This window comes from Podarcis raffonei, chromosome 11 (assembly GCF_027172205.1).
Source record: "Podarcis raffonei isolate rPodRaf1 chromosome 11, rPodRaf1.pri, whole genome shotgun sequence".
Lineage (NCBI taxonomy): Eukaryota > Metazoa > Chordata > Lepidosauria > Squamata > Lacertidae > Podarcis > Podarcis raffonei.
The window spans coordinates 60,987,629-61,003,970 of record NC_070612.1 but is presented as its reverse complement, the minus strand read 5'-3'; the positions used below and the strand labels follow the sequence as shown (position 1 = coordinate 61,003,970).

The following is a 16,342-nucleotide window of genomic DNA, read 5'->3' as shown; positions in this document are numbered from 1 at the left end:
ACAAAGGATCAAATGCACTTAGGGAGACTTATTTCCAGTAAAGGGGGACTTTCTCTGAGATCAAAGCACCATAGAATTGTAGAGCTCAAAGGGACCCCAAGGGTCATCTACTCCAACCCTCCTGCAATTCAGGAATCTTAACTGAAAACGTCCAGTGAAGGAGAGTCCACCACCTTCTAAGGGAAACTGTTCCACTGTTGAACATTTCTGACCGTCAGAACGTTCTTTCTGATGTTTAATTGGAATCTCCTTCCTTGTAACTTGAATCTATTGGTTCGAGTCCTACCTTCCGGAGCCAGAGAAAGCAAGCTTGTTCCATCTTCCATGTGACAGCCCTTAACATACTGGAAAAAGACTATCATATCTCCTCTCAGTCTCCTCGTTACCAAGCTAAACATACCCAACTCCCTCAACTGTTCCTCATAAGGCTTAGTTTCCAGATACTTGATTATCTTGATTGCCCCTGTCACTTCATCACCCTCAACTTGTCAATATCCTTCTTAAATTGTGGTGCCCAGAACTGACACAGTACTCCAGGTGTGGTCTGACTAAGGCAGACTCGAGTAGTGCCATGACTTCCCTTGATCAGGACACTATACTTCTGTTGATGCAGCCTAGAATAGCATTAGCTTTTTTGCTGCTGCATCAAACTGTTGACTCATGTTAAACTTGTCTCCCATCTTATATTTGTGCAGCTGGTTCCTCCCATCTAAGTGCAGAACACTTGTCCTTGTTGAAATTCATTTTGTTACTTTTTGCCCAGTTCTCCAGTTTGTTAAGGTCATCTTGAATCCCAATTCTGTCTTCTGTGGCATTAGCTACCCCTCCAAGTTTGGTGTCATCTGCAAACTGGATGAGTAACCCCTCAATTCCTTCATCCAAGTTATTTATAAAGGTGTTGAACAACAATGGGCCCAAGACAGATGCAAGGGTTTTATCTGTGCTCTTGCTAATGTATAGAAAGGGGTGGGAAGCTGTTAGACTCCTAGAATTTGGTCCATTTGAACGGCAAGTTGCAATAGCTTTTTATCTGCAGAGGGTCACATGGACTTGCGTTCAAGTTTGTTTCTTCCTTGACGTATGGTCAAGGGCAGTCTTAGCAGTGAGTCCTTAAGAAGCATAACTCCTGATCAAGGCCACTGTCTCCTGGTATTTAAAAGGGGGCAGTTGGGCCTTGCCTCGTAAATAGTAATCACCCTTGAATTGCCATTGTAGCAGCATCTCGAGAAACATCCCAAACTAGGATACATACGGCTCACATTTGAAGATAGATATCTAAGGATGTGGTTTCCTAGACAACCTTGATGAAATGTTAGCTTTTGCAAAGATCTAAACCCACACCAGAGACATTGTTATCTCCGTCCCTGCTGGGTAATTTGTACACTGCAATAGTTTGTTTGGAAACATGCCTGTTGTTCCTTAAAATGGTACTTAATGTTAGATTAGAGAACAGAAGCATCTCCCCCCCTTCTGTTTATATCATTTCATTTCTGAACCATTTAAAATGAAGAGCTTGAGCATGTATAGTGTTCAGAAACCTTTCAAATGATATTTTTTAAAATAGATAAATTTCAGCATGAAAATGTTAGAGATGGAGCCAAGGAGGGGGAAAAAGCTTGGCTCATTCCATACAGCTATAATGATAATATATTATATCCCCTTTCCCTGAAAGTGATTCTAACAGCTGAGTTGAGTCTGGTGAATTTAGGAGTGCATGCCAGAACACTGTTTTAGAGGGATTACTGTAGTCTGTTTTTTAACAAAACTGAAATATGGATTCCATTATGAAGTACTTACCCCGCCCCCCAAAATAGAGACTTCTCAATGTATCTAAAGAATAAAACAGAAGGTTGCATGTTTGAATAACAGTTATCACGCTTAACACGTTGGCAGAATGTGGGAGAGCACTAGACAACGAAACCTGTTTTTCAGCTGCTCTAGTTTGAATTAAAAATTTATTGGCCACTCGTTGCTGACATTAAAACATTTCTATCCAGACAGGCTTGATCATGCTTTTAACATCTAAAAATTTAACTGAGCACTCTTTCTCCTACCAAGAATAGAAAGAAAAAGAGGCAAGAGCTGTTCGCAGAGCTGCAAAAAAATTAGGTGTAGGAAATCATGACTTAAAAAAAAAGGCAAAATGGATATTTTAATATTGAGTTCCTTTGCAAATGGGATATGCAGGGTTATAAATTATGGTGTACTCTTCCCCACCTGTGGTTTTCAGGTGGAACTGGTCCAATAGATTTCATTGCCACTGCCACACTCCGCCTATGGGCAAGGCCAAGTGGTAAGCTTCCTTTTTTCTTTCAATCAACATTTCTAAAGCTACATTAAAAGTGCCACCATTACCAGTATTTACAAATAAGAAGGCTTGTGTTGCAAATCTCTAGCATATTTTGAAATAGGTATGAGGCTTGGCACCCTTTGAAAGTGAGCTTTCCCTTCCCTGTGAAAGATTTGAAAACTATCCTCAAAGAAGATCAGTAGTATCAACTGCAAGCTAAGCTATACAAGTAAATTTCTGTCAACTGCACATAATTCAAAGAAAATATCTGTAAATTCAACATATAAGTGTTAGGAGATGTCAGGTTTTAAGAACCAGTTACTTGTACATTTGGTGGAATTGTAAAAAAAAATACTGAAAACAGGTTGTATTAGAGTTTAAAAGTATCAACTAACTGTTAGGTTAAATACAAGGTGACATTGAAAAATAAAGCATTAAAATGTATATCTGAATGTGCTAAAAGTGGTTAGAACAGACACAGAACAACAATGGGGAGAGGGGGAACCAATGTATGACAGGCCAGTCAAAATGGACCCTATTGCCAGAAGCTCCTCCTGCATTGATGATGTGTAGGGACTGAATTATACAAGACCTTTACTGGGTCCTCAGAATCTGATACAGGTGCTTTTTAGCCCCATTCACAGAGTAGCTCCTCTGCTTTAATAAGGAGTGAGTCAAAAGAAATACAAACAAAAGCTGGGAGTTGTCTTTCTCTTTCTCTGGGCAGGTCCAGTGTGGTTTCCAGAACTGGTTCTGGAAGTGCAGCAGCCTCACACTGGTAGTCTTTCTCTCTGCCTTGGCCTGTAACTTCCCAGCCAGAGGTAAATTCACCATTCTTCTTAGCTTTTGTTGGCTTGTATCCCTGCCCAACAAGGGAAAGGATATGCTGGTTCTTTGAAGGTAGAAGCTGCACCCTCTGCAAAGCTCCCTTCTCCGAGGATGTATAGCCAACTCATCACAGCAGGTCTTCAAGAGTTACAGACCTTGCCTTCTCTAGTCTATGCCTTTCACCACATGAAATTGCTCCCTTGGATGAAATTGAGCGGGTAAAATGATGGCGAAGATTTCTTTGTTGCTGCCACAGGATAGACCAGCAGTGTGTTCTTACCTGTGCTGAGTCATATTCATTATGAATCTTCTCCCATTTACATTCCAGTCATTGGCCCTGCCACTTCATTACCCTTAGTTTCCCGGAATCTCAGGAAGCCAACATGGCTCTACAACTGGGTCAGGGGCATTTGGGAGACAGCATTTGACTTAGCAAGACCTGAGAGCAGTAGTGCTCCACCCACCCACAGCTCTGTGGCGTTTCTGGGAATACCTGAGGGGGTTTTTGAGGGTCATTTGCATGTCTATCCATGTAAACCAGGCATGTCCAAAGTAGATTTTGGTTGGTGTAATCTGGCCCCTCAACAACTTCAAAAAACCTCAACAACGTCAATCTCAATCCTAAAAAAAGGCCAACAACTTTGGTTTGGACACCATTGATGTAAACAGAACAATTCTCCATCCCATTCTCTTGCAAGACGCATAACTGCCAGTTTTAAAGCATTATATGTAGGGTTCAGTTATGCTCAGGTGTGGTTTATACGATAGAGTTTGGTGATCCTTGTTACATAATACATATTTGGTCTCATGACTGAGCCCATCCTTTTAAATTACTGACCTGGAAGAGAATTTCCCTTGGCTTCGTTTTGCTGCATTATCCTCTGCACTGCAGCCCTAGTGACCTTCTCTCTCACAGTGTTCTGGGGATCTACAGACAGGGCATGACCTCATGCCGCATTAGCAGAAATTAGAAACAAGGAAGTAGATAATGGTTGTTTATATTGTCCTTTGCATGAATACAGTTGGTTCTGAATAGGCATTTTTACAGCCTAATCCTGTGCACGGGGACTGTGAAGGAAGTTCCATGGAGTTCAATGAGACTTACACCCACTTCAGAGTAGATAAGATTGCAGCTTTAGTAAATGTTTTAGTAAGACACCTCAGCCTTTCTTAATTTCTGCTTTCACTTATTCCCCCCCCCCCCCCGCAGCTTCTAAGCAGCTCACTACCAGGCCCACTAGGGGGCTACTAAAATATGTAGCAAACATTTACTGTAGCTTTAGTTTTGTTTATTCACTTTTTTTTTAGTATTATTGTCCTTTACTTCCTTTAAGCTGCAATCCAAACACACTTACTGTATTGAGGAGTAAGTTCCACTGAATACAAAGGCACTTGTTTCCAAGTAAACAAACAAAAGTGTACACTGTTTCAATTTATAGGGATTGGTTTGGCATCCTATGAAAGCACCCTGGTGGTAAACCTAATCAAAATGTTACGCTTCTCACATTCTTGGGAACTTGACTGTTTTTTGGTGGGGAGGGATAGACTTAAAAGTCTTGCTTTCAGTTTTGTTACACCCACACATAACTACTGGCCTTGAGTAGTGAGTTGTAAGGTTGTTCTAGACCAGGCATGGCCAAACTTGGCCCTCCAGATGTTTTGGGACTACAATTCCCATCATCCCTGACCACTGGTCCTGTTAGCTAGGGATGATGGGAGTTGTAGTCCGAAAACATCTGGAGGGCCAAGTTTGGCCATGCTTGCTCTTAGACAGTCTTGTGAGATGTGTCATAAAAAATAATTCTATTGTCAACTATAGTTGGTATTAAAAAACAACTGTGCCAGGAATTCCTTTCCTGTCTAGCATTCTTAGCAGTGTGGTGTCTGCCCTTTACAAATATGTCAATGTAGACTGACTGCCTCCATGCTAGTACTTTAAAACCATAGAGGGAAAAGGGGCAGGATTGGTCCCACAAAAACAGCCATTCTGTCTTCTGTACAAATTGCTCTGGTTCATGCCTTCCTGAGCTATGTGCCATGTAAATTTCATATAAGTTTTACTCTTATGTCATGAGTAGGATACGCACCAAGCTATCGTGGAACCACTGAGATGGAGAACAGGAGACTCAACACCCCCCAAAAAACCACATGATACATGTTGCAATGAACAAAGCCATCACTTGAAAACTCAAGGTGGTCACAACCTTTAGACCTTGTGTTTTTTTCTCCTGAAAGATGTTCTGTACCTCCATTACATTAAAATAGGTGCCAGTTGCCAAAACACCTTGCAAAATGACTACTAAAAGAGTTTCCAAACTTCTCGGCAATTAGGTTTTTTAAAAAGGAAAGTTGTTCTGTAGTTGTCCCTGTTTGATCTTGCTGCTACAACACTTCACTCCCTCCTCCCTTCTGTGCCATTGCTACTATCCCCTTCTTAGTCCAAGTCCTTTTTTTCTGGAATAATTAAATCAGACTAGCTACTCTGCCTGGTTTTTCCCTTTCAAATGCTAATATAAATTCTGATTCCATCCCAACATAAATTTTATAACTTTTTGTTGTTGTTTATCCAGTGTGTCTCTTGCGCCCAAATGTTCAGTGTTTATCTGAAAACATAAAGATGCGTCCCAGCTCAGTAGTGAGCTTTCAGTCTCTGCCAAACTCAGTTTATCATCTGTGAGTCTAGAATATTAACTTTTCTCTCTCAGTAGTTGTGGGGCAATATCCACCAGAAAATAAAGAAGATGCCCATAGCTAGTTCAGAGTTGGTCACCAAAACCAAGACTAGATAGAAAATTTCAGCCCCGTCAATATTCTGCTTACTGTTTTTTATATTCCTAGAACAGTAGTTTGAAATGCAACACAAACATAAAAAAAAAATTGTTTAAAGAGAGAAGCGAGTCCACAATTTTTCCATTCTTCAACCTCTTTAAATGCTCCCTTAGTACATCCAGTGAGTGTATTCAGAGGGGCAGTTTAGGTCCCTTTGCATTCCCATCCCATGGCACTTTCCCATGGCAAGCCTTCATTGTCATGAAGAGAAGTGGTTGGTTGTCTGATGGGTGAAGTGGCATGGAGAACTCTGCTCACATTCTTTTTTTAGCACAGTAACGCAAAAGGCTGGAATTCTGCTATGGTTTCCTAAAATCCAATGCATTGCAGACAGAACTGGGAAGAGATCATAACTTTGGGGTAGAAGAGCACATGTATTGCATACAGAGAGTCCCAGTTTCGACTCCCAACACATCCAGTAAAAAGGATCAGTAACTTGCTGATAATGGAATGCCATTCATTGCACCCTGGAGAAATGCTGCCAGTCAAAGCAGACAACATTGGGTGGTCAAAAGACCTTCCCATGTTGACCTTCCTATTTCTGCATGCCCCTTTGCAACTCTTAAGATTGCCTCTGCTTGTGGTAGCCGCAACATACCCTCAACACAAGCAAATGGAACCCATAGCTAGGTAGGTTCCTGCTAACTGGCTTTGAAACAACTCGAGAATGTGTGATATAAGAAGGCAGATCAGCATGGACTCTCCCTCATTGAAGTTTTTTAAGCAGAGGTTGGATGGTCATCTGCCTTTGATGCCTTCGCTGAGATTCCTGCATTGATTCCTGCTCTACAGTTCTATGATTCTATGCCTTTACATTCATAAACATGTTCATTCTATGTACCTGCTAAGACTTTCAGAAATGCCAGGAACCTCTTTTGTGCTTGACCATTTTCCTTTCTAGAAGTCACACTCTTACACCACCACCTCTAAGAGTCTTTCTTCTTTAAGAAGCCATGGTTTATGAGTTGTATATTTATCCTAAACTTCTCTTGCTGCAATACAGCTGCTTTCATGCTTGCATGGAGACCTGTGTGTGCAATAGTGTACTGTATTGTTAATTCTAAGCAATTTTTGGTATTGTCTGTCTGGAACAAAAACTTCCTTCATTGCCAAGAAACAGAAGAGTCTATACATTTATTTTCTCTGTCTGTATTCATCTTCCTGCTAAGAAATGCCTTTTATCATACCCTGTGCCTTTATTTTTATCAGCCTTCCCATGAAGCTATTCCAGTGATCTTTCCCCTAAGCGTTGCTGCTGTGCTCTTCATTTTCTTTCACTGACTGTACTTCAGCATGGTTGGTTACTTTCACCCTCCATTGACCCTTGTAGGTTCAGTAGCAGCTAGGCCTCACCTGTGTTAGATCCCCTTAGTCAATGATTGCAGAGGAAGCTGTATGTTAAAGGATTAATTTTAAACTTCCACCTGTGTAGCGCAAGGTAGCTGCCCTTGCTGTTGCTTTAAACACCTGTTAAGCTCAGCCTTTGTGCACTTGTGAATCAGGAGGGGCCAGAGAATCAGCAGCCCATGCTGGCAGAATTATGCTGCAAAATTGGCTGGTATTTTTTGACTTCCATTGTGTAACCTGATCTGTCTGTACAAATGCTGTGTGTGTTTGTGTGCGTGTTTAACTGCACACATTGAAGCGAACCTGCAGACAGCTTAGCAAGACCCTCCAAATTAGTTAAATGTTTATATATCGCCAGCCTTACAACTATGATTAAGCATTTACGCTTTCGGTTTTCCTTTTCACAGCACTCTACGTTGTTTTAGGTAAGAATAGTCTAATTAGTTCAGTTTGCTGTTTATGGGTAAACAAAATGGCCTGCGTAGCCTGGTATCTCATGTCTGGCGATAAATTGATAGCCAGGGGTTTTGTTTTTTAAGTGAGAGCTGCTGATGTGATTCTGAGGGCAAGTTGTTCCAAGGGTGACTGAGTCAATAAGACTATATACTTCTATTAAATTTAAGGCAGCAATACAGAACCTGCAGTTCTTCAAATGGTGTTTGACTTCAGCTCCCATCACCCCTGACTATCAGCCATGCTGGCTGCAGCTGATGGAGCTGAAATCTGAGTCCGGACAGATCTGGAGGGCCACAGGCTCCCTCCCATGTTTAATGTCTCCTAAGCTGCATTCTGCTTCTACTGATTCCTCCCACCCCTTTCCTCTCTTTTCCTGGGGCCTAAAAAACCCCATTGTTAGAAGACCTGTGTGAGGGCTTCTGCTTGTGCATTGGGGCTTTCCTCCCTCCCTGCATCCCATGTACTCCCACAATTGGCTCTCAAAGGGTGGTGTGAACCCCCAGAACGGCATGCAGGTGCAAGGGAGGAACTGATCCATCTGGCAAGTTGATATGCTTGTGCAGATTGAACGTTTAACACAGCACAGTGTTGAATTTGACACTCTATGCTTCCACCCTCTATGTTTTAACTATTCAATTACTAGTTGAAGTAGATGCTAATGGAAGTAAAGCTGGTGGGTTACTGTTGTGCCTCAGCAAGGAGGGTGCTCCACAGAACAGGGACAGCCTTGGGGATCCCAGTGGATGAGGGTGCAGGGTGTACATTTAATCCATCAATTAATCATCCAGATTATATGGGCTAATCTAGGCATAGAGCATCCTTTCTTGATATAGCAGAAATACCATGGATCCTTGGGATTCCCCTCCCATTGTGTAGTATTGCCATTTTGTCAGTGATTTGCTTTATGTAGACTTCCGATCAAAAGAAAAAGGAACTTTATATGTTTTTTGCAAAAAAAATTTTACTTCTATTGTTAACTACCAGAACTAAACATTTGTATTCTGCTATATTATATAGGACACTGTTTTCTGTTAATTAACTTCATTTAATCAGCAATTAGTGAAATTAATTAGCGGGTAAAATGGCATATAAACATCAAACACTGCCTGTTTAAATCATAATTTTCATTAAAAGTAATGATTGAACCCTTGCATTACTAATATCAAACCAATTATCTTAAAGAGCCAATGTGAGACAAAGTGATTTGTACTTGAATTTTGTAAAATGCACAATTCTTAAGGCTGCAATCCAGAAATGGGCAGTCTTAAAGCCTCATTGAAATCAATGAGATTTCTACACAAGTAATACGTTAAGCTACAGTCCTGCAACACTTTCCTGAGATTAAGCACAATTGAATGTAGTATGAGTTACTTCAAAGTAAACATGCATAGAACTTTCATACAAGTCTGATTGACTTAACTGAGGCTTAAATGTGTCTACTTTCTCTGGAGAGAATCCAAAAGCTGCACTCTTAAGCACACTAGGAGGTCTGTTCCATTGGAGAAAGTGAGATTTACTTCTGAGTAAGCAGGTCTAGGCTTGTTCTGGAAGTCTTGTGGAAGATTGTGCTCTGGAGACTAGGACCCAAACCAATTCAAGTTACAAGAAAGGGGATTTCGACTAAACACCAGAAAGAACTTTCTGACAATGAGCTGTTTGACTGTCTCCTTCCTTGGAGGTTTTAAAGCAGAGGTTGGATGGCGATCTGTCCTGGATGATCTGGCGGAGAGTCCTGCAGTGCTTGGGGGGTTGGACTACAGAACCTTCAGGATCCCTTCCAACTCTGATTCTATGATGACACACTGCAAGCATAAAAGGGACATTCAGTTTGAACTCCTTTACTGTATATATTATGAGTTCGCACTCTTTCTTTGTTGCTATTTAGACTCTTAAGCATGTGGCTTTGCATATGCTGAATGATTATACCCAAATGGCCCAGAATCCTCTTGTGCGGCAGCAGCTCCTAGAATATCTTCAGAGTGGAAATGAAAGGCAGCATAGTAGACTCAGCACAAGTGCATATTCAGCCAAGTCGCCTTTTCTTCTGAGGTCATTTCCCTGCCATGCATACTTTTATCAATTTTTTATTGTTGCATTTGTACTTTGAGCAGACTTTATAACACCAATAATGTCATTCAGATAATTATATTATAATTGACCATCGCGATGAGCATCCTTGGCTTTTACTATGGTTTGTTTAATACCCCAGGATGGTCAATTATCTCATAATCCCCACTTTGTTGGGAATTGATGTTTTAATTATTGCACGCAAAATACATCATTGTCCCGGTGTTGTAAAGTTTCACAAGGGAATGATCACATTTTGAGTCCTCAGCCTTATTGTGTGGGAGGGTTCTCAGTTGTCCTTAGTCATTATTTCCAGCTCTAATTTTCCTGAATTCCTCTCCCCCCCCCCCAACTTGGTCCGCCTGAGGTTAACTGTCTAAGACGCTTTGCCAAATGGTTGAACAGTATGGAAAGCTTGCTTTAACTAGAGCTTTATTTTGCTGTATTGCCTTCTCCCTTGTTGCACTTTGACCCACATATGCTAATGTAAGTAATATTCAGTGGACATTGGGGGGTGGAAGGGTAATAATAAATCTTGGTTTGCAGTAATTTGAAGTACTAATTACTGCAGGCAGGCAGCATGCTGATGTTTGCCGTCTTGCTGGTGAGATATTTATGGCTTTCCAGGAGGGTTTCACCCTTTGTGATCAGTAAATTTTAGGATAGGCAGGCCATAGGTGGCCTCTGCTTCCAACAGTGACTGACACCCCACAATTGCATTAAGGGACGTGGTGCCAACTCCCTGCAGTGTGTTCATCTGGTTGCTACTGTTTTTTCCAGCACACACCCCACTTTACCTCTGCACCACTTCCATTCCAGCTGGGGGCTGTGTGCAAAAGCTTCCATCCATATGATTCTCCTAAGAGTGTGCTTAGCATACCACCCAACTGAGGCCTGGGGGCCTTGTGTCACCTGAATGATATTCAAAGCATGTGGTTGAGATACCATGTTATATGGATGCAGGCAGGCATATCAGCATAGAGGGGTGGGGAGCTGTGCTGTGCAGTTATGTGTTAAAGAGGTCTTAGTCATGTCAAATAAATCAATTAGAAAAACCTCTAAATCAGTATATGGAGACTGATCTAGCTTCCAGTGTCCATATTTTGTTCTAAAGATCCTCCTGATTTGACATTTATTTTTAGTTTCAAATTTTATTTGATTTTCCTTAAATTATAATTACAAATAACAAAGTTAAACATCTTTTTTTCTTAATAACTACTCTGGATTCCATAAATGCAAAGTCATAATAAGTACAATCACATATTTAGTCGGTATATATTTTACAATATTTCAAATACCTTAGGTTTTAAATAACATGGTCTAGTATTCCAAATATTAATACAGATTTATCTGTTTTTATAAATTTGTTTTGCTTCTATTTACTTTTAATTTGCGTTGGGAGTTTCTTTGCTTTCTTGCATTTCCACCATAAATGGGGGGGGGGGAGACACCTTGAGTATTAGATTTACATTTTCATCTTCTGATGCTTAAATTTTACAAGTGGCCCCAATCTCACTACTGCTCTGCCTCACCCTTCTACCATCCTGTTTAGGGCAGTGATTCCCGTTTGGGAGGGCAGCTCCATTGCACTGCCCCCCACTCCATTATTTTTGAAAGGTGTGCAAATGAACTCCCTTCCCAACACCAGCCACACCTTTTAGAAACATCAACTAGGGCACACCCAAAAAATATGCACAACTGTTCATGTGTACAGCCAGATGTCAAATGGTACTGACATTTCAAGGTCTTGTCCCAAGCTTGTCTTTTTAAAAAAACAAAACAAAAAACCTTCCTCCTTGAAATTGGAAGCAAGCAACATTCTGTATAGTTCTAAGGCAAAATTTCTATTGTCCACTGACAAGTATTTATTATCAGATTTAGTATTTTCCCTTAATCAAACCCTTTCTACTTAATCCACTTGGTCACATTAAAGTTTCTCCTTACACTTCTGTACCCAACTGCATTGAATAATACTTGTTTATGTGAATCAACCGTGTGTGCAAGTGCAAAAAAAAATCAGTTTGATAACACTGTAATTGCCCTCCCCCCACTGAGAATTAGTCTTTTGCAGTAATTGATGTGGTGGATCATCACCACCCATGTTACCTCTGGTCAGTCACATTACTTCTGTTTACCGGGATGCAGGCAAGGTAGTGCAGAGGTTGACATGAAGCACTGGATTGGCTTCACAGATGTGTTTGCACCACAGCAGCCCCATTCCTGCCTCATCCTCTACCTCCTGATAAGCAACAGCAACGTGACCAACTGGACACCAAGTGAGTGACAGTGTCCCACCACGCCACCTGCCACTGGTTTTGTGTCGGTGGCGATGCTTAAGAGATCTCCAGCTCCCAATTCCATCCAAGACTAGCACTTTCCTGGGGAGACAGAGTGACTACTAAAGTAGTTTATGCTGTAGGTTTGCAGTGGTTCACTTTCTCTAAATCCCTGTATTTAGGTTACACTCTAAAATTGGGATAAAGGGGGGTCATATAGAACAATATTTTCAAGTGTATGTATGGGCCATTTTTTAGGTCATGTATAGACAGATGCTAGGCAGTATACATTGTCCCAGTGTGTGGATCACCCTTTAAAGAGCTAGCCATAATTTAGCTGCTTTATCATGCTTCTAGGGTGCTCTAAATTATAACGTTATTAAGCACCAGAATCAAAGATTAAAAGGGTATTTGTGGCACTGAGGCTAACTAGATTGAGAAAAATTGAAACCATGTGGTTTCAAAGTTATGAAAATAAATACTTTCGTTTCAATCAGTACCATGGTTTACTCCTCCCTCTTTAGCCATCATTCTAATTGTCATTCAGCAATTAGTTTTCTCCTTATTGCAGCCAATTACTTAGAGAGAGAGAGAGAGAGAGAGATATGAGTCATAGTAAATTGAATTCAAATTATAATCTGCCTTCTCTCCATTTGTGGAATGAAAATAAATGGAGCAGGGGTATTTTTAAGACATGCATAAGGGTATTTGCATAAAACTGCGGGGAAAGCTCTAGGTTTCTAGTAGTATTAGGACAAAGGGGAAAGGATCTGCCCCTGAACCCTAAATATTGCTACTTAGAGATGAGAGGTAGTTAACAACTTCTTTATACTGATCCCAGCCCACTTCCCAACACACCATGAATCTTTCATTAGATCCTTAACTAGATCCTTGTGTATTGCATGCATAAGGTAACTAGATCCTTGTGTATTGCATCATAATCCTTGTGTATTGCATCATAAGGGGCATTTTTGGTGGAGCAAAGAAACCTAGTGTGAGAATGGGATGCATAGATCCTGATTTGCAAGATTAGACCAGATTTGTGTGTTTCTTTCTGGTGTGGTTACTTTCCCTGCCCCCCTACCCACGTATTTTCTATTTGCATACATTGCTGGTGCAGCATGGGGCCGGGCAGTTAAGAAACTGCTCCTGTAGCATAGCAGTAACACACAAATGACTATATAATGCTTGGGACCAGAACCACAGCTTCTGTATACAGCTTATGTTTTCCTTGGGCAAAACAGTGCAACATTAGCCTTCTGTTTTTAATATGCAATAGGTGTTCACACATGATATTCTTCTAGACTCTGGGAAATAAAATCAAGCACTTGGTGTGTAAACATATAAATGAATAACTCCCTGAGGCTGTTTAGGTAAAACATGTATAAAACATGTATAAAATCCTGTCTGTTTTTAACTGCTAAACAAGTTGTAATGATTTCTGTGGGGCTTTCTTCAAGTGTGTTAAACATCAGGGTACCAAGATGATCATACGATATTACAGTGTCATAGGAAAGAACACCCAGCATTAACGTTGAAGGTGTAGTTTTCTTTTTAAGTAAAATAGTTCAGAGTCGTGCCCCCCCTTTTTTGTCTGATCTGGATTTTGTGTGACTTAACAAAATAAAATTCTTACTAGAGGGCTGCTTGCTTGCTTGCTTGAAGTCATAGCAAACACTGGGATTACAGGCTGTGTTCCCTTTATTAGGACTCCACTTCTACCTTTCATTATGAGGTACTAACTTTCCTGCACCATTGAGATGGCAAGAAGGCTTATTCTCCCGTGTTTTCAATGTGAAATGACAGCAGACGTACTAGCAAGAAGACCTGCTCATGCAGTGCTAACCCCCCCAGCCTGCTCTTTCAAGTGGCGCACTGGTGCAGCCACCCACAAACTTACCAACTTGAGAGTAATCACCCCTGTTTTCCGCTTCCCTCCATCAGGATAGTAAAGTGCTCATCAAAGATTAGGTCCTCTGGGAGAGACCTGGTGTTTGGAAAGGTCGCCTGGCGCTGTTCCCCATTCACAAGACCCTGTTCACAAGATCTGTTGCAGCCTGCTGTCTCATGAAGTAGATATGGGGTTGTTTTCCAAGTGAGCCCCCCAGCCAACTGCTTACAGTGGAAGACAGGCAGAGATCTACTTATGACTAAGTTCCACAAAGCCTGATGCTTGACATGGCTGCCTAGATTATTTCCAAGTAGTTCATGTGCTGCTCTAATACTGTGCCAGGAGCGGAACCATTTGCATCTATTTGTTGTGGAAGGAAATATGAGACCCTGTTTGTGAAGACAGAGCATTAGTTGTTGGTGATCTTCTCAAGGATGAGATATAAACACTTTCAGTCACCTTTCCTCCTCTTTTCTCTGATTTCAGAGCTCATCTGTGTCTCCATCAGCCAGTTTCAGAGCCTCTGAGAAGCACAGAAACTCAACAGACTACTCCTCTGAAAGCAAAAAACAGAAAACAGAAGAAAAAGAAATAGCAACTCGCTACGTGAGTGAAACCGTCTGTATTCTGAACATTCCCAAATGCACCAAGGCTTCTGCATCTACTGCCACCTCCTTCTCATACCCCGAGAAGGGCGATAGGGCAGAGATGGCTCCAGTTCTTCAGTGAAGGAACGTGCTGGGCATGCTTGGGCATGTGTTCCCAGTGAAGGCAGCTGTTCTAGATCATCTGTACGGGCCCTTCAGGAACCAGGGAAGGGAGATGGGTTGCAGTTGCAGAGGTGGCAGATGGTGTCATAGGCAGTAGACTATGAGCAGAGCCGTACAGGCACTTCCTCGTAAGGGGGGGGGGGCTGTGCTTTTACAAACTTGCCTTTATGGAATTCTGACAACACCCCTAATTGTGAGCCCCTAATTTAAGTACGGGAGGCAGTGGAAGACAGAAGTGCCTGGTGTGCTCTGGTCCATGGGGTCACAAAAAGTCGGACACGACTAAACAACTAAACAACAACAACAACAACAATTTAAGTACTGAGTTTCAGACAACTGGTCAAAATTGTTTTATCTCAGGAGGTTTTTCCACCCTGAATGTTTCTCAGATTTCTACATTAAAAAATAATGAGATTTTATGTTCTTTGGATTTTAAATTTTGGAGGTTTAATATTTTAAATTTTGTATCTTTGTTGTAAGCTGCTTTGAGACCTATGCTGAAAAAACAGGAGATATATTTGCATAGATTTAGTAAATAGTCACCTTCTAAAAGAGGCCAAGAGCTATTTTTTCTGCTGTGACCCATGGACACTTCTGTATGGCCCACCTAGCATGTCATTCATTCATCATTGCCCTTACATTTTTGTTGTCATAATCGTTTTGGCTGTGCAGCACTACCAGTCTTCGTATTTGAATAAAATATATATTGGTTGTGCAAGAAGTTACAGACCTATAGAATGCTTACTCATTCTTCTTCACTGCAGGACAGTGATGGTGAAAAGAGTGACGACAACTTAGTGGTTGATGTTTCCAATGAGGTATGTGCAGTATCACTTTTGCTACCATCATTTATTGGGCTTGCTTCTTGAATACTTAGGGATTTGTTTTTGTTTTGCTCTGCTTCTGTTTTGAGAAGGAAAGGATAAATTTCTTCTCTTCATCAGACCCAATGGGAAAGCATCATCACTGTCATGTCCTCTGGGCTGGAAGTATGTTTCTTTGGCCATTTCTGCCAAAGGCAATAGTCAAAGGAGACATATGTCGCTCATCCAACCTACAGCAAATAGGATGCCCTGATTATAATTACAGTTTGTTTTCAGGATCCTTCATCACCACGAGGAAGCCCAGCACATTCTCCAAGGGAAAATGGCTTGGACAAGACCCGTCTACTCAAGAAAGATGCACCAATTAGCCCAGCCTCAATAGCATCTTCCAGCAGCACTCCTTCCTCCAAATCCAAAGAACTTAGCCTTGTAAGTGACTATACAATCTGTGCCCATGCTCGTATCCCTGTGTGCACTGCTGGGTGCCTAAATAGAGAGGGCGAAATAATGAGATGTGCCCCAGTTGCACATCTTGATACAAAACTGCCTTCAGTGCATTTCTACTTTAAAAAAAGAAAAAGCACATTGAAACCCAGGCTCTTTTTAGGTGATAGAGAGGGTTTGTTCTGCTAGCAGTGTCTGAAAATGATGTATATGCCTTTATTGTGATATATTTTTTTCATGCCAGGAAGCTTGCCATTCTGTGGATAAATAAGAGCACACAGGGGTTCTTTGAATATTTTTTTTCTATGGCAGTTTACAGT

General features: G+C 41.2%; 1 protein-coding gene across 10 annotated transcripts in view; it reads left to right on the top strand.

Moving 5' to 3' along the window:
• The window catches only part of LOC128423026 (transducin-like enhancer protein 4), a 129,462-nt gene that overhangs the window by 100,462 nt on the left and 12,658 nt on the right, over positions 1 to 16,342 (top strand). For all 10 annotated transcript variants that reach the window (XM_053407685.1, XM_053407682.1, XM_053407681.1 and 7 more), the window contains 3 exons: positions 14,471 to 14,590; positions 15,519 to 15,572; positions 15,855 to 16,007. In XM_053407685.1, coding sequence (XP_053263660.1) covers positions 14,471 to 14,590; positions 15,519 to 15,572; positions 15,855 to 16,007 — 327 coding nt within the window. The remainder of the gene's footprint in view (positions 1 to 14,470; positions 14,591 to 15,518; positions 15,573 to 15,854; positions 16,008 to 16,342) is intronic.